The following is a 25,799-nucleotide window of genomic DNA, read 5'->3' as shown; positions in this document are numbered from 1 at the left end:
AAAATGATAACGGAAATGATCTCGATTAGAGCGTGAACTGAAAATAAAAAGGTAAGTCTTGGTCCCACACCAGGCTGTAGATGACCGTATAAATGATAAAAACTATAGAAATAAATCTATTCTGGAGGCACTGAATACTGTTTCATTCCACTTATTTACAAAGTGAGATTCTCTAAATTGTGAGTAAAATGTTGTAGTCGGATAAAGGGGGGACTAGGTTTCAGAATAGGAGAAAGGGGGTGCTTTACTTGAGCCAAAAAGTTTGAGAACCACGAGTTCTAACTCCATGTCTGCTGCAGGTCTCATAGAGATCTCCACCGTGGATCGAGGCGTCATCAGTCTGTTCGGGATGAAAAGCGAGCTGTTCGTCGCCATGAATGCCAAAGGACGGCTGTACGGAACGGTAGGTGTGGGGGTTCTCAACACATGGTCCGGGATCCAAAAGTGGCCTCCAGGCATGCATTTTCCTTATTAAAACCCTGTTCTTTACTTTGACGGGGATGTAGCCTATTTATTAGTGCTGGGACGATATGCTTTTGTCAAGATTTTAACACGATACTTCAAAATATGAACTACTTTTTAAATACAAAAGGGATGGTTTTTCAACTTTGGTGATAAAAAAATAAAATACTGATTAGAATGATATGTTTTCATTAAATTAATTCATCTATTTTGCAAAGTTAAAAAAAACCATACTTAACTCATTGAGTGCCATTCACGTCTATAGACGTGAATTGTGTTTTTCGGCTGGGGTTGCTAGGAGTGTGACACAGCTCTCCTGTGATTATTGAGCTTGTACAATGATTTAGTGACCAACTGGTGCCATGTAGGTGGCAGCAGAGCACCTTTGGATGATGAGAGAACGCCCGTGATGAGCAGAGCTCAGAGGGAGAGGAAAGGAGTGTACGAGACAGAAAATGGTGCTATGAGAGTTGATGCTGAAGGTCCCAGCTGCTCACAGCAGCGCACACTCGACCAGAGCATGTGTGGAACTAAGTGGACTATTGAGAGTGTTGTGATGGTGAGAGAAAACAAGAAATCCATTCAACTCTGACATAGATAACAAAATAATAATAATAATAATGTTGCCACCAAAAGGACCGGTCTCAGTGTTGTTTTTGTAGTTTTATAGAAGGAATCCAATGTTGAGGTGTCCCTAAAGCAAAAAAAAAAAAATTGTTTCAAAGTCACTAATCGATTTTTTCAGAAAAAGACGTTTTTCTCAGCTTTTTGCCACAAACTGGCATTTTGTGTGAAACTTGCCTCTATTCAACTGCTGATTACAGAAGAATGAAACAAGCTAGAAACAAAATGTTTTTTCTGATGAAATTAGAGACTTTAATCTGAAGAATTCAGATTGTCATAGTAGAAAATATTCTGTGGGTCATTAAAAAATTAGTCAAAAAGCTGGCACTGAGTGGGTAGAAATTTTGAAAATGGCTGGCACTGAATTAATTAAAAACACAGAAATATTTTCTCTTTGGATGAACTACGGCTGGACCCGCGGAACGGCTCCGCGCAGAATAGCACGTACCACATTTACAAGAATTCAGTCAAATGACTCGGTTCCACCGAATACAAAAAGGTCTCTGAGAGGCTCTTGACATCCGCTCATAGAACATCCATGTAAAATTACGGCCGAATTCAACGAGCATTAACGGAGGAGTGGTCATTTGAAAAATGGGGCCCCCAGGTGCCCCCCGTGACACATACGGGGTAATGGGACCCATTTAGATATATATGTGCCAATGATTCAGTACCACCAACGGTCATAATATTTGACCAGCAAATAAATGACAAATTGACTTCCGATTTTTTTCTTTTTCTTTTGGTGCCCCAAATCAAAAATCGGGCTCCGCACATCGATTCATACACATCCATAGATTATAACTACCAAATTTCAGCCCGATCCGTTCACAAAATAACAGAGGAGTAGCGATTTTAACTAGTGTACACAACAACAACAAGAAGAACAAGAAGAAGAACAATGTGAGTGGGGTTTTGAGTCCGGTAGCCCGGCCTAAAAATGCTCCATGGATGTTTCTTCAAGTACAACATTGTGTTAATTTAGTTAACTAATGGTTTAAATCATAGCTTTTCTTGTTTGCAGTTTGTCTCCTGGTTAAAGCTATTTTAAATACTAAAGACGACTAAAACTGTGACTGAGCTGCAGGGCGGGACATGATGTTAAATCAGTGAATCTTGAAGTCCTGTGTGGGAAGTATAGTTAGGACATGTAGTGAAAAAGGTATTTAATTTTCAGTAAAAATACAAGACAAACAAACATTTCTGATTTACAAATGTTCAAATCCAAAACAAACACCTTTTTTTTGAATCTACCAATTTTTTCATTATAATTTTGGTGTGATTACTCAAGGAAGTGCTGAAGTCAAAGGCATCCGATGGTTGCCATGGTAGCGTAGATTTCTCTGTTTTAAGGTGTCTTCCTCTTTCATTATAATGTCCCCGGTCTTCTTAGGAATACCATCATAATGTCCAAGGAACTGAAGACACGTAATTAAGCACTAAAACCTCCCCGTAGACTCTCTATGGGAGCGGAATTACGAAGTGTAATCTTGAGGTTACGAGAACATAATATGTGAATGCTGATTGGCTAAAAACTCCTTGATGGCGACGCTTAGGGATATTAAAGGACATTTCTGAAACAAATTAGTAACAGATAAGGTTGTAACAATTCTTCCATTAGATTGATGAATCGATTTATATTCCCACGATCCAACTACATCGATCTGTGCTCTGCAAGTTAGTCTTCTGGATGACACATATTGATCTAAAATAGTTTTTAAAGGTCATCCATTGATTGTAACTAGACAACTTGGAAATAAAGCATTAGATTTTAACGCTTTGGCTTTTGCACAAACGGAGATATTCTAAAGGAGTCGCTCAATTTGTCCTCCGTCCACCACCAGCCCCTTATGGCAGCGTTAACTGCAGCAGTAGCAGATGGTAGCGTTAGCTTGTTAGCATTAGCTCTCAGAAGCCTCATGATAACCATCATGTTAAAATGAAAAGTATTAGGTTCAACCACTGCTCATTTAACCTGTACAGATGTTGGTACCACTTCATTTTTTATATTAATATTGTGTTATTTTTATGTTGAAAAAACAAGCAGAAGAGCCAGGTAAACCTAATATGTTTTGAAAATGAGAGCAGAGAAGTTAACATCCATTGGTTTGACTTTCTTCAAATAAAATGTGATGAATATATATATACATATATATGCCCTTAAATGTTATTTACTTGTTTATGTCCATAATTCATTTATAAATGATTAACTTACAAGAAACATCAGGAATCTATGAAAGCTCACCTACATTATTATTTAAGCCAAGAAGTTACTGAATTGTTTTCGGATCAAATCGTTTTAAATTAACCAATATCATCCATGAATCGTTACACCCCTAGTAACAGAGTTTATTTACTCAGCTTTGGACTGATCATGTGATGGGTTGGTATCGCATTAAGACGTCTCATGCTAACTTTTTGACACCTCTTTTCCGCCTGGCTCCTCTCGCCTTAGCCACATCTTGTTACGAGCGATGGCGCCACATCTTATTTCACGCCTGTACTGAACCAGGGAGAGCAACGTCAACGTCAATACCCGTGGAATTTTATAGATGCTTTGATAAAAAATGAGGAAACATGGAAAAGTCTAACATAGTCTATAGAACTAATCCCCATCTTTGATATGTCCACATATGAGGAGGTTGAGGCCTTTACATCTGAGGTTTTGGAGTTAACACCACCAGTTACATATTTGGCCCCTGTACTTGTTTCAGTTTCATAAACTGGCCCCTGTTCCAGATCAGTTGAGTCGCCCTGATGTAGAAAATTTGGTGCGACTAAGAAGGAGCTTATTCAAAAACCAAGCTGTAAACATTGTAACATGGTGTGTCACTGTGACTGCAGTCCTGTTTTATGAGTCCAGCAGTAAAAGCAGAGGCAGCATTTGAAAAGGGCATTTCTTTTGCAACAACATGCCTCCTCCTCCTGTTTCCCCTCCGAGTGCGCCGTCCAACAGGCCCCCCGCCAAAATAAAGGTCACAAGTAAAACCCCGCATTTGTTGATGTTGTGTTTATCCTGCGTCGTCACCACACTAATCAAACGCTGATCTTCTCTGCTCTCACCTTCTCGTCCCGCAGAGGTTCTTCAGGGACGAGTGCAAGTTCAAGGAGATGCTGCTGGCCAACAACTACAACGCCTACGAATCTTTTGTTTACAAGGGCTTCTACATCGCCCTCAGCAAGCGAGGCCGCGTGAAGAGAGGCAACAAGGCCTCCACCGCCATGACGGTCACACACTTCCTCCCGCGGCTATGAGACACTGCAATAACTCAGTCATTTGCACATGTTGGATATTCTTTCAGGTAACACTGAGACGCATATTTAACACACACCGATGGGACTGCAAGAAAAGTGACAAAAATATTTATTCTGTTACGTGTAACTGTCTGTATATTTAGTGGTTTCATTTGTACATGAATGTCACACTGAGCTGCTTGTTGTTTTTATGATGGAGGATTGGACGCCTCGGTCTCACTTTACCTTGGTGCTTGCTGTAACGGGAGCACGTGTCACTTCCCCTCTGGAGGCTGAGCTACATTCTCTGCTGTTACCGAGTGAAATTAATATGTTTTATTACCTCAAAGTGCAACTTCAATAGATTAAAACTTCTACATCCTTCACGAGAACGGAAAAATAGGTTCTCGTACTTTAGTCTTTCCAGTTCTGAGAGTCGTGGACTCTTTGGCTGCTCTGCTTTGTCTCGGTTTGCATTCACGTTGCGCTTTCGGAATCGGTTTAAACTGACCCCGAAACATTGTCAGTTACAAGAGCTGTTTGTTGTTGATGCTTTAACTCAAACAGTACAGTGCTGAAATGATTGTCAGTAAAGTAAACATACAAAGGTAAAGTGAGTCAGTAGCTGCATTTCTATTACCCTTGGAAATGTGAAAAATCTAAATAACACAATAAAAACTGGTCATGGAAATACCTGAATTTAAAAAAAAACACTCAAATATTGCTAAAAAGTTTTTATGCTTTCATGAGGAGGTTTTACAGATGTTTCAATATTGAAATGTATCGCAAAAGCGCAATGGAAACACTTTATTCGCAATTACACACCACAGGACGTGACCTACCTGGTCACATGACCACTCTCTGAGAAAACATGGCGCGGTACTTTTAGACAGACGAGACATTTCTTTGCAATATACTTCAAAATTATTACTGCCACATTAGACATCAAACAACAAAGGAATCCAGAGAGTTATAAGGTGGTTTGGAGCATCCATCTTCCAGAAGCAAAGTCTCGCGGGATACATTCAAAATCAGTGTATATGACGCAACGTCAAGCGAAGTGCACGATTCTAGCGACTCAAACGCGGGATCTAAGTCGCTGGAAGTCCCTCAAAGTTGAAAATGTTGAACTTTTCAAGTCACTTCCTTGGTCGTCACATCACTGGAGCGATGAAGCAATGAAGTGAGCAAAAAGTGCGACTATGTTCAAGCAACTCATCATGGGCAATTTAAGCAACTATAGTCGATGAAGTCGCGTTCGGTGTGAATACACCTTTACACTCAGAACTGTAATTTACTCAAAGATCCAAAGTTCAGCACTTTCTGATCTAAGAGATGCAGAAGGTCGATCGTTTTGTATATAGCGTGTCAGATCACGCCATTCATGCCAGCACACAGTATGCTGACTGACCCATTCCAGGGGAGGGAAAGTACCGACACAAACAACACCTACATCAGATCTCTGACTGATTTAGTTCTCACTGACGTACGACAGAGAACAAAGTTTTCCATTCCTCGTGAAGTATGTACAAGTTTTAAGGGATGCATGGACTTCTGCTTAAGTAACTGCAAAGTTTAGCATTTCTTTTACACTTTTGAGTGCTTGGTGCCACCCCCTTTCAGCCCAATTAATGATGTCAGGCAGTGAGGATGGAGGGATGGGGGGGGTCCAGGTCTTAATGCACTATCTTTGCTGCACGATTGAAAGGTGCCTTGGTGCTCCCATCTTAAAAGCTGCATGTAAGAGACACCAGTGGAGTCAGAAATAGGCTGACGTTCCACAGAGGGGCCTCACAGGGTGGGTGTGTGTGACCGAGTAGGGGGGTGGGGGGGGCTATCTCGGGTTTATTTTCTATTCTGTAATTAGATCGATAAGTAATGAGCAATCTGCGGTAAGGAAAGCAGAGCACTCAGTGTCTCTGAGTGAAACAGACCAGCTTTAGCTGCTGGAAAACAAAGAGAAAACAATGTTTTTATTTTTGCATATAAAATAAAAAGCTGCCTCAGGGCTACACAGCGACCCATCTGTGGTGCTGCTGAAGGCGTTTTGGTGTTTTTCCCCTTTTTTTAAATTCAATGTTGGTGTGTGTGTGTGAGTGTGTGGGGTGCAGGACAGGATTCCTCGCTCTGCAGCAGCACTGCAGTGGTGCTGAGGTGTGGAGACAGAGCAGAAGAAAATGCAATTAAGGAGCATTCAAGGACTGAGCTGGGGATGCACGCTGCAGGATTTGTCCGCTCAGCTTTATTCTCACAAGTTTGGCGTCGTTTCTGCTTTCCTGAGTCACTCTGACAGTGTCAGTTTGTGGTTTTCTGCAGCGTTTTACTCACAAACATTCAATGCAAGATCCAAGAAGAGAAGACGAGTGATTTCTCCTTTAGTCTTTGTTGTCAGTGCAGTAATGTCGCTCTGCCACGATGACAGCGTTCCACATATCTGAGCTCAGTCCCATCTCTAACCCCCCCACCTCCTACAAGGACCTTGGGATTCCAGCTGTAACCAGGAGCTTCCTCCTCCCCTTTCAGTCTTTTTTAGTTCAGGGTCGCAGTCACAATCTCATCTCTGCTCTACACAGTGTTCAAGCTCATCCTCCATCCATGAATAGGAAATCTAAAGATTTTCAAGATAAAAAACAAAGGTTTTGTTTTTCAGGTGGAAAGAACAAAAACAGAGTAGTTGGCCTGCCAGTGTACCAGTTCGTGATAACTGATGACGCACCATGACAGGAGCGAGGCTCTAACTTAGGGCCTGTACTACAAAGCTGGATAAGTATATCTGGGATATCTCTCCGTTAGCGGCTTCACCTAACCAAACATTCTCCGTCAGAGATCCCCTGTCTTACAAAACAGGATATAAATATGTTCACTTAAAGCAACACTGTGTAACTTTTGGCCACTAGGGGCACTAGACCTGTAACTTTCACGTCAAGTGCCCCTAGTTGAAACAAGCGCCGCAGCACTGTCACAAAAATCAACAGTCAGTCGGGCCAGCCTCCCTGGTCTCTTGATTATGTGTGAAGACAGTAGTTGACCTGTTGGTTGAAGAGAGATCATCGACTCACAATTAAAGAAAAAAGTTACATAAAAAGTTTGTTTTATGTAAGTAGGAATCTGTTGTTTGCTCGAAATGCCTGAAGGTGCGTTCACACCAAACGCGGCTGAAGTGACTGGGGCGATTAGATTACATTCAAATCAATGTAAATGATGAGACCTCAAGTTAACCCCCCTCAAGCGACGTGACTTGCGTGATTTGAACGACTAGCTCAAGTGTGGCCTCGTCGCTCAAAGTTGAAAAATTTGAACTTTTTAAGCGACTTCAAGCAACAACTCTCCCGTCCTTCACTGTAGAGCCGAGGCAGCAGCCCCTTCCTGCCTGCTCCCTCCCACTATAGTGCAGACGGCTGCAGCCGAGAGCTGTACGGCTCTACTACACCTCCTCAATTTATGGGGGCAAAATTAAAGTGGTTAACTTTTGGAATAAGCCTGCATTCTGAATGAACTCATCCTTTAGAAACTCCATAAGTTCATCATTTAAACAATAAAAGCGGAGCTGTCTATGATAAGTACTGTAAATATACGGCCGGAGAAAAAGGAAAAGAAGTGATCAGACCTCTCTCTCTCCTCTGTCACCGCTTCTACACACACACACACACACACACACACACACACACACACACTGTTCCCTGGTCATCGCTTCAGTGGAGCGATAAAGTGATGGAGTGACCAAAAAGCACCACTTTGTGAAAAAAAGTAGCAAAAGCCTTAGCTCCATGAGTATAGCAGAGTCTGTGGTCATGTGACTGCCGTAAAGTGAAACGTTCTCCAGGCATACTCCAGGTCACAGGTCACATGACCTGGCCAACAATGGTCTGTCTTCTCCAAACTTACATGGGTGGTATTTTAAGAGGGAAGCCCCGCTCGGAGCATTGATACTGTCAAGTGCTGTATATTGGCCTGAGGAATCATTTAAAGTAACTCATATGGGTCAAATCTTTAGGTCACAAAGTCTGTGGTGGGCCTTTAACACTAGCATGACCAGAGTGGTGTCATTTGACACCTATACCTATAAAGTCCAAGCTGGTGTCATTTGGCGGGTGTGAACAACTCAGCTTGTGACCATTGTTATGTTACTGAGGCCACTACTCCCCCCTCAGCTAGGGTGGGGGGGTGGCTAGGTAGGTTCCAGGACACAAAGACCTTTTGTAATCTCCTTTGTGTTTCCCATACAGCAGCTACATAGAGGTTGCAACTTATATTTCAACTTTTGCAACAGAAAGTAGTAAGTAATAATAGTGAGACGGCAACAGTTTGTTTGCATTCTTGGTGAAATTTATTTAATAGAGATTTTGTGAACAATTCTGGCACTGCCACACCTCCTTTATGCATTTGCCACATGCAAACTTGTCACAATACATACAACGCTTGGTGGCACGGTTTTTCCTGCAGCAACACTTCACCTGGCACAATGCCCTTTTCCCCACATCAGGTGTGGGTGGTTGTTGCTGAAGGTTTTGCTCATTCACCTCCTTGGCTGCCATATGAGACTGGGCAAGCTCATTTGCAAGCTCCAGCAAGAAGTCCACCCTTCTCTCCTTGACCCCAGTGCATGCCTGATAAAGCACATGTGCGTTCAGCGCTGCAATGTCAATCATGTTGTAAAACACAGCGACTGGCCAACGCCGTGTTCCTGAACGCACAGTGTACTTTCAAACCATCTGGTCCATGACGTCCACACCGCATTTCATGCTGTTGTAGTCGGTGACTGTGTTCGGCTTTTTTTTCCGAGTAGCCTCAGTCTCCACCACGCTGTGCACGCTACTGAGGAGGCAGACAGTCTTCTTTCGTTTGGGCACATAAACAGTCAGTGTGGCACCAGAGGTTGAAAACACTTGTGTGCTGAATTCCTCACGGGCCAAATTCTTTTTAGCTGAATCTGGAAGCTCCCGGCGAATCTTATTGACTGTGCCAAGGAGGGTGGTCTTCCGGCTGTGCAGTCGACGTGCTAGTGACAATGAAGTGAAAAAATTGTCGGTTGTAACAGTTCTTCCTTTGTCCATAAACGGTTCCATAAGCTTCATCACCACATTTTCAGACAATCTCTCCCCAGGTGGACGACTGGGGTCTTTGCCAAGATATGGGATGATTTTGCACACATACTTGGATTTAAGGTCACATGCCACCCAGAACTTGATACCAAACTTGTCCGGCTTCGTTGAAATGTATTGCAAGAAACAGCAGCGAGTCTTAGTTGGAAAAAGTTGCTAATCTATGGTGATGTGCCTGCCTGGGTTGTACGAAGTGATGCAGTTGGCAACAAAAGACCCCCAAACGTCAGAGATTGCAGCAAACCGGTCAGTCGCAACTCGTTCACCGCATGTGTCCTTGTCGTCGAAGCGTAGATGCTGCATGATGTCCTTGAAACGGTTTCGAGCCATAATCCTGTTGATCAGGGGCGGTCCCAGATTTGCTGACCATGCGTCATGCAGCGATGGAAGGCGGACAATCCCCCGCAGAAGCAGGATGGCAATGAACGCCATTAGTTCAGGTATGGCCATGAACCAGTTCTCATGTTGTGTCTGGAGTGCATGCTGGACAGTCCACTCCTGAATGGTCCGAAGCATTTCCAGAGTTATGAAGCAGAAGAAACTCTGTAAGCGACTCGTCACCTTTCTTCTGGCCAAAGCAGTTGGCTCTCCATCTGTGACGTGACCTTCAATTGGGCTGTGATGGAGAGGCCTTCCGACCTGTTCTTCACGCCACACTGTGCCGTCTTTTGCCGTCTCTGTCAGCCACTCGTGTGTCTCCAGGCGACCTCTCTTTTCTGAAGATGGCGAATCCTCCTCATCTATAGGGTGATCATATTTTTGAGATGTGATTAATGAAACATTAAAAACACAACTGCCATAATCAGCAAACAAAAAAAAGGATGTTTAGAAAATCTTACCGGAAGAAATTTCAGAGTCAGAACTCAGATGAAGGGATATTTCTTCTCCATCGGAGTCACAGGGGTTGGCGTCATTTAGGATCATCTCCAAAGCCTGCTGAGAGCTGTAAACTTTTGACATCCTTGCTTCTCAGTTGCCAGAGTCAGTGAAATATCTGCCCAGAGTTGGCTATTTATTCACCTTGAGGTGAATTGTGCTTTGTGGAAGGGTGGGCGCATCATCGTTCACACCTTCGCCCACCCTTCCACAAAGCACACACGATAAGCCTTTTCAAACTTTCACAATGGTTCAGTACTTCCGCATTGGGTCAAAGGTCAAGAGGGATAATGTCAGCATAACTGATGGTGTAAACAGAGATTGAGATTGTTTTTCCCTGTTGAAGCATTGATTTTTTGTGCATCTTGTGCACTTTCTTCAAATTTGTAAAATAATAGCTTAATAAAATAATTCATGGACCTGGTTAGTGAATGGTGGACCTCGTGAATTTACCTTTTTAAAGTGAGAACTCAAACAGTCCTTTTCACACTCGGAAATCTTGCTTTACCATAAATAGCAACAATACATTTGATTTATAAGCACAAAAACAATAAAGGTAAATAGTGAAAATACAGGAGTAGGAAACAGGAGCTTGGTTGCTTTACTACTGTTTTTCTTTTTTTAATTTTATTTATTGTGGTTTATTAATTGATCACAACACACATGGCTCATATTAATTTGGCCATTCTTATCCAATAATTCCATATAATGTTATTTGGATTAACAACCATCATCTACATGGAAGAAACACTGGTTTCTCAACACTGGCCATCATTTACACCAACCCCCAAAGTTTGTCACTGCCCAGCTGCACATTCCGATCGAATGGCTGCATTTACATAAGAGAGGTGGCCCCACTGAGTTGCAAATGAGTGTCATTTGGCGGCCTCTGGGCAGGGCAGCAGGAGTAAGAAAACCTTGGGCATGCTAGTGTTAAGCGAGTTAATTTCAGTCTGGCTACGTGCACGCTCTTGTGACAGAGGTGGAGATTGCAGTATCAGACCAATCACAATCACAGAGAAACTGTAGAGCAACTTATGTCACAATGGAGGAATCTCTTTAAAAATATGAAAAATTAAAATCCATAATTTAGACTAAAAACAACAGAAAAAGCAGAAAGGAAGGAATGCAGGCAGGAAGCTGCTGACACCGTGAATGCTAAACGTAGCTGTCAAATCCACGTACCAACCAGGATTTTCTAACAATGGGCAGGTCATTTTCCAAGAGAACTGATTGGTCAGGAGGCAGGACTTCAGTACTCACTCGGATCTTATCCAGAACAAAACCTGGTCCCAACCAGGTTAGGCATTCAGCTTGAGTTACTAATTAATCTATTTATAAAAAGCGCTTTTCATACAAAGAAATGTAGCTCAAAGTACTTTTGCATAGTTAAAAATACACCCACCCCATACAAACCCCGTCCACCACACACAAGTTAAAATAAGGACAATGGCACATGGCTGGGTACAGAGGATCTAGCCCCCATTATGATTTAACCCAGCAAGACTTTAGCCAGCGTCGTAGTACAGCACACACTGAATAAATGTTGGAAGTTAGCGCGATAAGAGGAGCCTGGAGAGAGAAAGACACACACACACACGTGCACTGCTACAAGTTAATGAATAAAAACATGAAAACAAGATTGTTTGGGTGACTCAAGCTTAAGAAGACTGTGTTTGTCTGTTTTTGTGACTGACATTACATTTTAAGCCCAATTAATGTCGAAATACATATTTGTTTTCTTTCTCTTACAACTTATTTTACTTCTGTAAAGCTGTGGTTATCATAAGAAATGTATTGTTGGACACTGTGAGTAAACATAAGAAGACGATCAAGTATTGGTGCTGCTACTTTTCTGTGGGGAGTGACTCAGCATCACACAAAGTTCTTCATCTTCCTTTTCTGACATCCTCATCATCCATAGAGCTGAAAAGCTTAACAGACTCCGACCGATACAGCAAACAAATCAAGCACAACCACCTGACGTCGAGACAAACATTGTGCATGCAAAGCAAATCAAAGCGCGCCTCTATTACATATCACCATGACGATGCCCAGGGTCTGACATGAGTCTTTTACTCCAGATTGTTGCCTCAAAAATATGAAAACAAAGTATAATCCTTGTCCTTATTTCCTCCACAGCTTGTCATAAGTCGTCTTATCTTTCAGCCGAGGTGAAGAATGTCTGGTGTTTAATATTCTGTCCTCCTCACCTGCTGACTCAGTCTAGGTTAAAAACAAACCAGCTTCACTCACTTGTTTTTGAAGCGGGCAATGCTTTAAATATAATTTGATATCAAGGCCTTTTGTGAATATTTTTGTATGTATGTGCTGTGCACAGCCGTCCACTTTATTCCTGAGAAACTAATAAAGTTTGTGTTTGTTTTCTTTTTTACGTGCTGTTGTTGGTGACGAGTCGTTCTTTGGGTTGTTGAACTCTTTGTATTTAAAAGTATTCAAATACTTTCACTTGAGTTTACTTACAGCAATTGTTTCTAAAACTTGGGGTTGTGACCCCAAACGGGGTCGCCCGCAATTCAAATGGAGTCGCTTTAAGTGTCTCGTAAAGGATTTAGAAAAAAATTCAGTTTAAAATTACATTTCTGTAATTTTTTAGATTACCAGGCAACCTCAAACCACTCTATTTTATACTTTCACTTCCTCAAATAAGATAAGATAAGATAAGATAACCATTATTTGTCCATGAGGTGAAATTTGCAGTTCCAGCAGCAGATAAATAAAATAAGAATAAAAATATATAAATGTACTTCAAGAAAATACAGTGTAAAAATTTACAAATTAAAAAATGTATTAAATATTACTGAAAATTAAAAATTTAATCCACTTTTTACTATTATTTTTTCAAATTAAAACACCATCACACAACTCAAATATAAATCTATTTTGAAAAACACAGTAGAAAAATTAAACAGTTAATTGCATAGTTATTTTTTTTAATTTCTTATTCTTTTTCAATTTAAAACACCATCACACAACTCAAATATAAATCTATTTTGAAAAACACAGTAGAAAAATTAAATAGTTAATTGCATAGTTTAATAATATTTTTTTAAATTTCTTATTCTTTTTCAAATTAAAACACCATCACACAGCTCAAACAACTGCATTCTACACCTTCACTTGCTCCAAAAAAACAAAAAAAATGTAGAGCTGTCGCATCTCGTCACTATAGTGCTACTCATAACACTATATTACAATCAAACATGATCAAAAAAAAAAAAAAAGAGTAATGTTTGAAAAAAAAGTATCTGAGGTTGCCAGAAAATTGTGATATCAAAATGGGGTCACGACACAAAAAAGGTTGGGAATCACTGACTAACAGTCGTATTCTGACCACTGAATGAATTCTGCATGTTTCCTTTGCATTATTCAACAATATCACACTGATGCTGACTCTATATGTATTTTATCACTAGTTTATTTTCCTATATTTTACACAGCTGGGTTATTTCTCACAGACAAAAAGAATACATTAATAAAGGCTGCTGTTATGAAATAAAAATACATTTTAGTTCACTGGCTCTAGTGCTGGCACAATACACTGAGTTCACAATACCATATGATTAAAACTGGGCGATATGGACCAAAATACATATCTCAAAATGGCGATATATACGATATAAATCTTACCTGAAAGATAATTCTGGGTTAAATTTGCTGATTTATTAACAAACAGCTGCACAATATGTGTCACTTTTGCTTTATTCTCATAAGGCAGGGGTTCTCAACATTTTGGGTTGGGGTCATGAGACACTGGGAGGGGATCGCCAGATGCCTTCTTTTGAACAATTTGAACACATTTTTGTTTATTATTTCCTATTTTCTGCATATTTGAAGCTATTTTCATCACTTTTTCTTGCCATATTTTTGCTTCTTTTAATGCATTTTTGCTACATTGCTCCCATTTCTGCCACTTCTCCATCAAATTTCAATGCCTTTTCTACACATATACTTATAAACCCTTTTCACCATATTTTTTGCCAATTTAACCACATTCACAATTTAAAATCCCCCAAAATCTAAATTGACAGTGTGTCCATTTGTTCCCTCTAGTTTAAGTCTTTAACTTTATTTCAGATATTCTTGTTGGTATTTGTCTTAGAAGTTATCAGAATGAGGTGGTGTCTCCCTCTGCTGGTGGAAGGTGCACACTTACACTTTGGCAGGTGCGAGAACTTAAATTGAGTAGACGTCACAAAGTGTCACACTTCCCTCTCTTTTTTCTCCCTCTAATGAAGTTTTACTTGCCCTTCCTCAAGGAGGGTCGGTGGTGATGGTCACAATTGTGCAATAAAATAAGAAATGTATTTAATTACAATAATAAAACATGCATTTCTGTGAGAAAGATTACACTATACAGTGTTAACCTTCGACAGCACGTGCCTACATCCTATAAAATGTATATTCACAGATTTCAGTAGTTTCTGCATGATGTTTGTTTCGCCTCCTACGCACGCGCGCACACACATTAGGAAACGGACTTGTTTTTTCGGATTGTGAGCCAAAGCCTAAAATAAGAGTCGTGTTGTCCGACCAGCAGCAGCATCCAACAGACAGAGGTGGAAGTGGCCACATCTGCTTTGGGGGCGAGTTTCCTTTTTCGTGCGCAGGAGTGGCGCTCCAGGGCCTTTAAATAGGATCTGTCTCCAAAGTTTGGGACAGCGTAGCATCCCAGATTCTCACTGATCCAGGATGGACGTCACCAGGCGGCTGGCTCTCCTGCTCACCGTGCTGCAGGGAATTCCTGCCGGGGATTCGGCTCCCAACCCGTCACCGCTGGTCGGCTCCAACTGGGGCAACCCAAGGAGATACATTCACCTGCAGACCTCCACTGACCTCAACAACTTCTACTTGGAGATCAAACTGGATGGCACCGTGTGCAAAGCCACTAGCAGGACTTCATACAGTACGTCTCGTAGGAAACGCACTTTGGGTATCTGTGTGATTGTGTGTGACTACATGTTGGAGGTCTAACCATCACCTATCATTTTCTCCTAAAGGTGTGATTCTGCTGAAGGCTGAAAGCAGGGAGCGAGTGGCCATCATGGGGGTGAAGAGCAGCCGCTACCTGTGCATGGACCTGGAGGGAAACCCGTTCAGCTCCGTGCGTAATTCTCCTTTTTACGCACTGATGTTTATGTTGTTCAGAACTATCAACCTATGAATTAAAAACGGTTTTCAGGGTAAACATGTAGTTATAAATAAAATGCAAAAATGCACATGACGTATTAATACATTTATGATTATTTCAATGTTTTACGCACCAAGTAGCCAACCTTTAGGCACAAAACTCATGAGTTTATTCCATCTCTGATGGTTAGTCTTCAAAATAAAATTTGGAGATTGTATACTTTGCAGCAAGAAAATCAACTCTATTAGTCCCCTCCAAAAACGCAATTAAATAAGATTTGTTTGCGATATTTTAAAACCGTTTTAATTTCTTTTTTTTTCCCTTTTTGTTTTAATATTGTCAAATGTTAACATTAGTGCAATTATTTTAGCGACAGCTATGCACATTGTATTGTTGAATAAAATGAAATAAAAGAGCGCAGTGCAACACCCAAAGGGAGTGTTACACTGCAACCCTGTCAACCCTGCAAATTTGGCAATAGTTCAGGATTTTATGTTAAAAAATAAATAAATAAAATGCTGGGGAAATATGGTTTTACGTACTTTTTTTTACGCGTGCCTATTATAATATTTGTTATTTCTAATAACAAATTCATTTGAACTTATTTCCGATTGCTAATAACATTATGGATGATTGTCAGAATGAGGAAATAGTGTAAAAACTTTGACTTATTTGAGCGTTTTTTGAAATATGACAGGACGCAAAATAATAATCTCAAAATATTGTCTCGGGAAAAAAATCTTTATCGCTTATTATTTTGAAGTTGTTTTTAAAATAACTTTTTTCAACTAATGAAAAACTACCTTCACGCATACTAATATAAATCCGACTATACTGGTTGTGACGTCATTTATTTTATATTGCCATGATGATGATGGTGGTGGTGATTAAAATGGACCCTGTACCTTTCCTCCATGCAGCCCACCTGCCTCAGGGACCAGTGTCTGTTCAACCACAGAATTCTGGAGAACAACCGGGACGTGTACTACTCCATCCGGACCGGGATCCTGTTGAACCTGGAGGGCTCCCGGCAGGTGTTCGCTGTGGGTCAGAACCTCCCTCAGACCGCGCTGTTCCTGCCCAAGAAGAACACGGTTCCTCTGGAGCGGCTCCTGCTGCACCGGGAGAAGCGGAACGAGGAGGTGTCGGACTCCCGGGCCGTGCAGGAGGAGGACGCGGACCTGGAGATAGAGATGGAGCCGGAGCTGGAGGTCGGGGACGACGGGCGCAACGTGTCCCGGGAGACTCCGATGGTTCCGTCCGACCACGACCCGTGGAACGTGTACACGGCCAGCCTAGGAAGCCCACGGAGCTCCGGGGTCATGGGCTGACGGTACCCGACCACAACCTCCCAGTCCCTCTTTTAGTGGGTCCAGTTTGCCACTGGTCCAACACCAGACTTCCCATTAGGAAGGTTTTCCTGATGCGGACTTTAAACTTCCATCATTAGAAATAGACTTGACTCACATTCCCTTTGCACAGAATCTGCTCCTAAAATCTTTTTAATCCACTTTTTAGGAAAAACTCACTGCACAAAAGGGAATAACTTAATTACAACTTCAGGGTTTATATGTGTTCTCCTTTTGGTTGTTCAAAGTGTAAAATATTATTTTCTTATTCTTTATTCGGGTTTTATACAGTTTGTAACTGTAAACGTAACTGTTTTGGAGATCATGAGCAACTATTGTAAATGCGCTTTAGTTTCAAATGTGTCACTCATCTGATATTGAACTGGAATTTAGGATCTTAAAGATACACAAACGTGACATCATCTTAATATCTAAACTTAGTGAGCTTTTTCCAGCTCAACTCTTTAAAAACCAGCCTGGAGAGTATTTATTTATTTAAATCCACATCTTTGTTGTTATTTATGGTATTTATGGATGTTACGCAGTAAAAAAATGTACATAAAGAAACAAAACAAGAGGATTGTCTATGAATGTACAGTATGTGCAGGAAGTCATTGCTTGAACTTGGGACCAAATAAAAGTGTAAATAGAAGAAGTTTCAGTGTTTGTATGTTAATAATCACCAACTGAAAAGGAGGCTTGGATCTCTTAATGTTTTATCTTGTAAAGACTTCAACTGATGGTGTTTTCAGACCATATGCTCCCTTAATGTGTACATGCTACATCTCTATATTTAATAACTAATATTTATTTTGGATATTGGAAACATGGGCACTTAAATTAAAACATTTAAAAGAAGTAAACGGTGCAGTAATTAGAGGGACAAAAAAAAACTTTTTTATATATATTTTTTAGGATCATTGAAGAAATCGAGGAGATTTGGGAGAAGTTGATGAGGAAGAATTTGTCTATTATTGTAAAAATGATCCATGTTTATCAACCCCAAAAAGTCAGGTCAGCTTAAAGACATTAGAAATGAATTATATCAACTAATTGAAGGCGCAGCAAGACAATAATAAGATAATTTAGTATTTTCATTCAGGCAGCACAGCATCGACTAATGTTTACTGGGATTATTATTCATTCCATCTTACCAACAACATCTAAAACATAAATTACTGTTAACCTACCACATAAATAACATTTTTTAAACTACATGATGGACAACTGAGTTTGGATTCATTTACTACATCAAAAACTCTGCGAAAGGGACATTTCTGCTGTTTTAATAGATCGAAACCCAAAAACCCAAAGTATAGATGAAGTGGCTTTTACGGAAACACTCGAAACACGCTGAAACTGAAGTGGTGTCATATTACGAGTCGAGGAAATCACTGACTTACTTGTTTGGTGAAGAAGAAAAAGAAATCATGATAAGAATGAAGTTAAAAAAAAAATCTCTTAAAAAAGCTTCTCCGGCATCTTTGCGTTCTTCTATGGGACTCCAACTCCCACAATGCAATGTGTGTGACTTTTCGTCAACAAACCCATTGATCTTGCGATGGAGTCATACTTTCAATTTCTACCTTCAGCTAGGCCTGGCCATTATATCAACATTCAAGATATACCGAGATTTCTTTTGGCAATATAGAAAATTTCAATATTGCATTTAATAATATATTTTTATATTATTGCTTATTTTGTATCAAAATACTTGTTTTAGGAGTCTCCACTGTAGTTACTTCTCAGAACAGCATAAAAATCACAGTTAGATGGATTTCTGAGTGCGACCTAAACCAAACCTACGCTAAATAAACTCACTAACACACGTTCCTTATAGGAGAACAAGAATAAACTGGCACATATTGTTCAGCTTCAGCAAATTGGACCCAAAATTGTCTTTCTGGTAAGATTTTATTGAGTAAAAAATATCGAAATCTATATCGTATATTGCCATTTTAAGAAAATATATTGAGACATGAGTTTTGGTTCATATTGTCCAGCCCTACCTTCAACATTTGTTTGCTGCATTTGTTCTGTATTTGGCATTATCTCTTCAAAGTTCTTAAAGAAATTACAACGCTGTGTCTATGAGCTAAAAGACAGAATCTCTGTTGTTAAACCCAACTTTGAAGTATAGTTTAACGCATTTATCGCACAGCATTTTGTAGACGACCACAATCTGTTAACATATGGTGAATTGACCCTCATTAGCTTCCATAGATTTGACTTTAATAGCAAACATTCAACGTTCACAATATTGAATTTTGAGTTCATTTTTTAAATTTAAACTATAATCTTGACATTTTGACTTTGATGATTTGCCCAAAATTATCGTCTCCATCAAATTTGGTCCCAATCCTTTTCCTTAGTTAAGTAAATTGGTATGCATCATCTTTTTCTGTCAAGAGACTGCAGATGAAATTGTATGATCTAATTAATTAAATAATATCTTTATAAAAGCAAGGAATCTCTCTCTGTGTGTGTGTGTGTGTGTTTTCCTCAAATATCTCTGCAGATCATGATCAGACTGACCTGAGAGTTTCAACATGGCTGCTGCTTGGTTCAAGGGTGTGAAACGTCAGATTTGTTTGGACGCCCCACCTCTTGAGTCGAAGGACTCAGTGATGATGTCATCAGTCCTACCTCTACAGTGATGATGTCATCAGTTAAAACATTAAAACATTGGTCCTACATCTACAGGGATGACATCATCAGTCCTACATCTACAGGGATGACATCATCAGTCCTACCTCTACAGCGATGACGTCATCAGTCCTACCTCTACAGCGATGACCTCAACAGTCCTACCTCTACAGCGATGACGTCATCAGTCCTACCTCTACAGCGATGACGTCATCAGTCCTACCTCTACAGCGATGACGTCATCAGTCCTACCGCTACAGCGATGACCTCAACAGTCCTACCTCTACAGCGATGACGTCATCAGTCCTACCTCTACAGTGATGAAGTCCCAACTTCAAACACAACCTCATTTGGCCTCCATGAAAAAGCTACTTACCCACCCACTTTTCTACAGCAATACATACCTCCTGCGGGCACTGCAATAGTTATATTAATAATAAAAACATAAAATCTCTAGAGGTGCAGCTCGTGTTTGACCTGATGTTGGTTTAGTGGAAAGGAGTGAGTTTGTAAAGCAGTTACAGGACAAAAAAGCAGGAACAGTTCAGGAATGTCCTGAGGAACAAAAACCAGTTTTAAGTATTGCCTCCGATCTCCTCCACTGCACCATCAGAGGTTAATAAATTTTATTTCAATGTTGACATGATGAAACATAAATAAAACCCTGTGACATGATCCAACCAATGACAGTTGGCTTTAAATCCAATCTAAACTCTACAGTCTCTGTGTTATATTGCACTGATCAAACAAGCAGCATCGCGGCTGTCATCAAACGTTTCAAGCTTTGGTTTGATGTGAAACAAACAGACGAAGGTTCTGACAGCAGGAAGGAGTTGGTACGATAAATACGAGTTAAAACGCCCGGCGTCTCACACTCAGGTTTCTGTGCTAGGTTTTCTATTCATTTCTTTAATGTTCCTGATCATGATTGAGGTTCTGTGGGATTTAAACTTCTTTCTCTGCGAGCTCTTCCAGGTGCTCCTTCCTGTTTGTAAACACACAGCGAGCGGCGGTGAGAGTGGCTCTGGACTCCGGTCCGCTGCGGCTGACGGTGAGGACGAAGCGGCTGATTCCCGTGTTGGGACACGGAGAGAAGAGCTGAGACGGCTTCAGCCCGGCAGGTAATGTGCACTTCAGGTCCTCCACCAGGTGTCTGACGGCCACGCGGATGTACGCGCCATGACTCACCACCAGGACGTGGATGGACGCGCCATGGAGGCCGTCATCAGGCGAGCCGGTGGCGGACGAGGAGTCGTCAAGTTTGGACGCATCGTGACTGTCCAACATCTGCTGGAAAAGGACTCTGAGGAACTGTTTGAAGCGGAGCCTCACCTGGAATCGAGGAAACAGCAAAGCCGAGCCGAGACGTTTAGACGACTCGTGCACTTCTACAGATCTCAGATCCTGAGTGAGTGTGCACGTGAAGGCCACAGTGAAGCCTACAGCTTCTGAAGTGGATTTACACCCTCATCTTTGTTTCACAAAGCCTTGACTTCAATAATCTCTTATCCTGTTCTAAAAGTCAATTGAAATTCAGCAAAAGAAAGTTGACCACATTGGATCAAATGTGTTCGCACTTACCGACAAAGTAACACTTTATTTTTTCTTAGTTGCATTAAATTATCTTTAAAAACGAAAAGCCTGAGTTCAGTGTTCACTCTTTTGAATAAAATGTATTGAATGGCTAAACCTTATACAGTGATTCTCAAACTTTTTTGCTCAAGTATATCTTTTCTCTTATTTCTTAATCCAAGTACCCCCATTTTGTCTGACTACAACATTTTTCTCAGAATAGAATGAATAACAGTGTTAACACACACTTAAAAAAATCCCATTATTTAAATAAGTGAAATAAAACAGCATTTAGTGCCTCCTGAATGGATTTATTTCTGTAGTTTTTGTCATTTCTGGACCTTGTATTTTCAGTTCATGTTCTAATCAAGACATTTTTCATCATCATTATTATAATTATCATTTTTAACTCAAAATAAACAATATAAAACCCATATTTTGAATGCTTTCAATTGTTAATTTCCCTCTCTCTCTCTCTAGTACCCCCTGTAGTGCCATCACATACTCCTAGTGGTACACATGGAGAGAAACTTTGATCTAACTCATTGGCAGTGGCTCTCAAACTTTTCAGCCCGCGACCCCCAAAATAAAGGTTCCAGAGAGTGGGACCCCCACTGTAGCTGAAGGTGGTTGAACACAGACATGAACATTGAAGAACAGTCATGTGGAGACAGGGCCATCTATAAGGGGGAATAAAGGGGAGAGATTTTTGGGGTCCATCCATAAAGTCAGCAAAAATGATGGTCCATTGTTCTATGAATCTGTGATAACCTCATTTATTTATTCATCTGAATAATATCCACTGTTATACAGGAAGTTTTTTAATATTTGTGCTCTATAGTATATATTCATTTTAAAGATGTAAATCCTTGTTTTAATCAGACTTAAAATGGGTTAAAAGTGACCAAAAATGGTGGAAACGGTGGTGAAATGAGACTTTAAAAACACAGAAACTGGTAAAAAGTAATAAAAAAGGGTTCAAAGTGTCAATATTGGAACAATAAGTTTAAACTGGCAAATGATGGGCATGAAAAAACGTGAATGTGGTTAAATTGGAAAAAATAACCATGAAATATGGTCAACATATGTGACATTAGGTGGAAAAGTGGTGGAAAGGGTTTATAAGTGCTGAAAACATCTTGAAGGTGGAAGAAAAGTGCAGAAAAGGCATTGAAATTTGATGGAGATATGGCAGAAATGGGAATAATGGAGAAAAAATGCATTAAAAGGAGCAAAAATATGGCAAGAAAAAGTGATGAAAATAGATTAAAATACGGCAAGTTTGGTGTAGTTGCAGAAAAAGGATAAAAATAAGCAAAAATTGTTCAAAAAATATTCTTAGTTTGTTAAACAGCATCTGGTGACCCCCTCCCAGTGTCTCATGACTCCAAATGGGGTCCTGACCCCAAGGTTGAGAAAGCCTGATCTAATAAACCTTTATTATTAGGGAATAGTAATATATGAATTAACCACTGAGTGGTGCTGTTCGACAGGATTCCAGCTGAATAGACTCCATGTGACTCACCTGGTCTAAGGTCTCCCCTCCTGGGGGTGTGTAGTCTCGACACGCCTGACCCGCAGCGTTGGCCATGTTCTTCAGATCCTCTTTGGGTCGACCCTCTGCCACACCAAACCCCTACAGGGTCAATAAGACCGCGTAAAGGATCAGATATTAGACTGTAGAGCCACAAACAGTGAAGGGGTGGAGTCTCACTCGTTCCCGTAGTAACGGCTCCAAAGCCATGTCCATGTGGGAGCAGTGAGCATTGTTCCTCAGGATGATTTCAGCCGTCTGAGCATGGAGGAGGTGAGAGAAGAACAAAATCCTTCAAAAGTCAGAGATCAAGACTGAGGACGGCTTTAAAACTGTTCTGACACAAAGAAACAGGAAGAGCTAAAACTAACAAAATAAAAGCACATGATTGACACAAGATTAGAATAAACAGCAGCGTTTAAACACTGACCTGAGGAACATGTGTATATAATGTTTTTGTATTTGTTATAACTGTTCCTTATCTCTGTTGATATTTATTTTAGATCCATAAGGACAACATAATCCTTAAAGGTTTAAACAAAAAACTAAATAAATACAAATAACAAACCTTTAACTTTATTATATGATAGGACACTGAAACATACAAAATTCTTGCCAAAATTAAGTACAATGCACAAATTATAGCACAATCTGCCCAGGAGTTATTGTTTATACATCATTAAACTAAGCAGACTGCAATGGTAAGGCTTTCAAAATAAAAATATAAAATGCACATAAACCCTGAAGACATACAGACGAAATTACATGTCTGTTTTTTAATTCACGTATGTTTATAAACTAAAAGAAAATCTAAATAAATCCCAAATAACTATATCTAAAATACTTTAAATAAATATACTATTCTTAAAAATCTACCATAGAAACTAGTTCAATAATCTGTTATAAAGATGAATATATAATGAAATTAACATTGAAAACCTTTGAATTATAAAAACAAGTGAAACTTGAGTTAAATTACAACCTGCCATGTTTTACCCGTTACAAAGATTTACTTTCATATACTAAGAATTTAGAGTAAAAATATCTTTAATCAAACCATTCGCAGAGCAGGAGAGATTAAACCATCAGCCCCTCCCCCATCTCACCTGTACAGCCCTCTGCAGGTTACTGACAAACACGTGACTGAAAGGAACGTCACTGAGACGCCGTCCAACCGCCTCACACTGATCTACGCCTGTGGGAGAGAGCAGAGTGTCCACGCCCTGACCTGAGAGCACAAAGTACACTCCACATTTAGATCAATAAATCATAGACAGATCAATAAATCACAGACAGATCAGTAAATCACGGGTAGCTCAATAAATAACTGATAGATCAGTAAAAATCAATAAATCACAACAGATAGATCAGTAAATCACACGTAGATCAATAAATAACAGATAGATCAGTAGAAATCAATAAATCACAACAGATAGATCAGTAAATCACAGACAGATCAATAAATCACAGATAGATCAGTAAATCACAGACAGATCAATAAATCACAGACAGATCAGTAAATCACAGATAGATCAGTAAATCACAGACAGATCAATAAATCACAGACAGATCAATAAATCACAGACAGATCAATAAATCACAGACAAATCAGTAAATCACAGACAGATCAGTAAATCACAGACAGATCAGTAAATCACAGACAGATCAATAAATCACAGACAGATCAATAAATCACAGACAGATCAGTAAATCACAGACAGATCAATAAATCACAGACAGATCAGTAAATCACAGACAGATCAATAAATCACAGACAGATCAATAAATCATAGACAGATCAATAAATCATAAACAGATCAATAAATCAGATGAGTCCAAAATGCTGAGGCTAAATGAATGAATCTGATTCATTAGTTTATGAGTGCTGCATACAGGAAACACCCACTTCTGCCTTAACTTTTCACAACAAAAGCCCAGAACTAAACACTAATAAACCTCGTAGAAAATGAGGACCAGAACCTACAATATATGACAAAGTTGTGATGTCACACAGACAGTGATCTGAGAATGAAATTTAAACTAATAATTGTATGTATATATTAGATTACAATTTTACTGAATTAAAGTTTCATACAAAAACCTGACATATATGCGTCTGTGTGTGTTACATAATATAATCAATTAGTTATAAAAAAAAAAAGTAGTATTAAAGATGGATTCATGTTATACTATGTTAAGAAACGTTATTTCTATGTAGATAATATTTATATATCCTTTGTTGTCAAACTGTGGGTCAGGACCCATTTTCCACAGGTCTTAGGCTAAAAAAACTACAAATATTCACAAATCTGACAGTGGAAGTTCAGTTTAACAAATTAATAAGAACAAAAATTGATTATACATTCTTCTCTTTGACTTTTTTTTTTTTTTTTTTTTTTAAATTTGAGATAAAAATCTGCCGTTTACTTATTAGATGTATTGCTTTTTTGGGGGGATGGGGTGTCATAGTTGTGAATCACAGCTTTATGTTGTTGTTGTCATCGTTTCTGCTTTTTGTTATTTCAGATGCATTTTTGAGATTGTTTTTATATATCAAGAAATATTATAATTAAATCATTCCAAGGCGAAAACTATTTATGGTTACGGCTCAACTTAAAGTCAAACGTTTATTAAATGTTGTGTGTCCACCTGAATATTTATTCTTCATTACTTTCAGTTTTATTTATGATGGGGATGTATTATAATTTATGAAACAACAAATATCAATATTTTATTTTATTTAATATTTTATTATTTTATAAGTACAATGAGATTGGAAACAACTGGAGTAAAAAAAAAATACACGATAACAACTTAGTGATCAACAGTATTTGTATATTACTGTTATAATGGCAGATAGATGACAGTAAACATGGAATATTAGTTAGCAGTAGTGTAATGTTGATGTTTACCTTGTAGCAGCTTGTCTCTGTTGTACTGCGTTTCTCCACTGAATGAAACACAAAGACACTGTGTCAGCAGCCATGACTTAACAAGCTAGTTTACCACCGGTTAAAATAGTAAAGTTAACATGCTCTTAACCGACAGCAGACATAAGGTCGAACCCTGTTTCAAAACACGACATTTAAACGCGAAAAAAGGTTCATTTTAAGGTTAAAATGTTGTAAAAACAGAAGGAAAAGATGCCATTAATGTAAACTTACTGTCGGACCAACGTTACACTGAACGTCAACATCTTCAATGACCGACACCGGGCACGAGCCACTTCCGCAAAGTGATGCAGCGTC

The 25,799-nt window shown here is 39.6% G+C and overlaps 4 protein-coding genes across 8 annotated transcripts in view; 2 read left to right on the top strand and 2 right to left on the bottom strand.

Annotated features, from left to right (window-relative positions):
- Positions 1 to 6,365, top strand: part of LOC114464513 (fibroblast growth factor 4B-like) — a 7,778-nt gene extending 1,413 nt beyond the window's left edge. Inside the window, exons 2-4 of one of the 5 annotated variants that reach the window (XR_003674224.1) lie at positions 300 to 403; positions 3,542 to 4,061; positions 4,165 to 4,302. Coding sequence is in view for 3 of the 5 variants with exons in the window: in XM_028448760.1 (XP_028304561.1) it covers positions 300 to 403; positions 4,165 to 4,341 (281 nt within the window). In the remaining 2 variants the exon portion in view is untranslated. Of the gene's footprint in view, positions 1 to 299; positions 404 to 3,541; positions 4,069 to 4,164 lie in introns of all 5 variants that reach the window. The other 4 variants (XR_003674225.1, XM_028448761.1, XM_028448762.1 and 1 more) reach the window with 4 other exon arrangements.
- LOC114465325 (uncharacterized) lies at positions 6,260 to 10,457 on the bottom strand. Its single transcript, XM_028450258.1, has 3 exons — positions 10,262 to 10,457; positions 9,667 to 10,162; positions 6,260 to 6,266 (listed from the first exon to the last, which is right to left on the bottom strand). The coding sequence occupies exons 1-3, from the start codon at positions 10,380 to 10,382 to the stop codon at positions 6,260 to 6,262; spliced, it is 624 nt and encodes a 207-aa protein (XP_028306059.1). The 5' UTR covers positions 10,383 to 10,457.
- A 4,535-nt stretch (positions 10,458 to 14,992) lies between these two features.
- fgf23 (fibroblast growth factor 23) lies at positions 14,993 to 17,424 on the top strand. Its single transcript, XM_028448758.1, has 3 exons — positions 14,993 to 15,225; positions 15,320 to 15,423; positions 16,371 to 17,424. Exons 1-3 carry the CDS (start codon positions 15,012 to 15,014, stop codon positions 16,779 to 16,781), a joined length of 729 nt encoding a protein of 242 aa, XP_028304559.1. The 5' UTR covers positions 14,993 to 15,011; the 3' UTR covers positions 16,782 to 17,424.
- Positions 17,425 to 20,015: 2,591 nt separating this feature from the next.
- On the bottom strand, positions 20,016 to 25,799 carry tigarb (TP53 induced glycolysis regulatory phosphatase b). The gene is made up of 6 exons (XM_028448757.1): positions 25,716 to 25,799; positions 25,464 to 25,501; positions 23,658 to 23,779; positions 22,732 to 22,809; positions 22,543 to 22,653; positions 20,016 to 20,777 (listed from the first exon to the last, which is right to left on the bottom strand). The coding sequence occupies exons 1-6, from the start codon at positions 25,745 to 25,747 to the stop codon at positions 20,391 to 20,393; spliced, it is 768 nt and encodes a 255-aa protein (XP_028304558.1). The 5' UTR covers positions 25,748 to 25,799; the 3' UTR covers positions 20,016 to 20,390.

Source organism: Gouania willdenowi, chromosome 6 (assembly GCF_900634775.1).
Source record: "Gouania willdenowi chromosome 6, fGouWil2.1, whole genome shotgun sequence".
Taxonomy (NCBI): domain Eukaryota; kingdom Metazoa; phylum Chordata; class Actinopteri; order Blenniiformes; family Gobiesocidae; genus Gouania; species Gouania willdenowi.
The sequence above is the reverse complement of the archived record's forward strand: the minus strand, read 5'-3'. Positions and strand labels throughout refer to the sequence as shown.

Coding starts and splice junctions, on each gene's coding strand:
- fgf23 (XM_028448758.1), top strand. CDS start 15,012: ATGGACGTCACCAGGCGGCTGGCTCTCCTGCTCACCGTGCTGCAGGGA. Junction 15,226..15,319: donor CACTAGCAGGACTTCATACA/GTACGTCTCGTA, acceptor TTTCTCCTAAAG/GTGTGATTCTGCTGAAGGCT. Junction 15,424..16,370: donor AGGGAAACCCGTTCAGCTCC/GTGCGTAATTCT, acceptor TCCTCCATGCAG/CCCACCTGCCTCAGGGACCA.
- tigarb (XM_028448757.1), bottom strand. CDS start 25,747: ATGTTGACGTTCAGTGTAACGTTGGTCCGACA. Junction 25,502..25,715: donor AGTGTAACGTTGGTCCGACA/GTAAGTTTACAT, acceptor TGTTTCATTCAG/TGGAGAAACGCAGTACAACA. Junction 23,780..25,463: donor CAGAGACAAGCTGCTACAAG/GTAAACATCAAC, acceptor TTGTGCTCTCAG/GTCAGGGCGTGGACACTCTG.
- LOC114465325 (XM_028450258.1), bottom strand. CDS start 10,382: ATGTCAAAAGTTTACAGCTCTCAGCAGGCTTTGGAGATGATCCTAAAT. Junction 10,163..10,261: donor TGACTCTGAAATTTCTTCCG/GTAAGATTTTCT, acceptor ATCACCCTATAG/ATGAGGAGGATTCGCCATCT.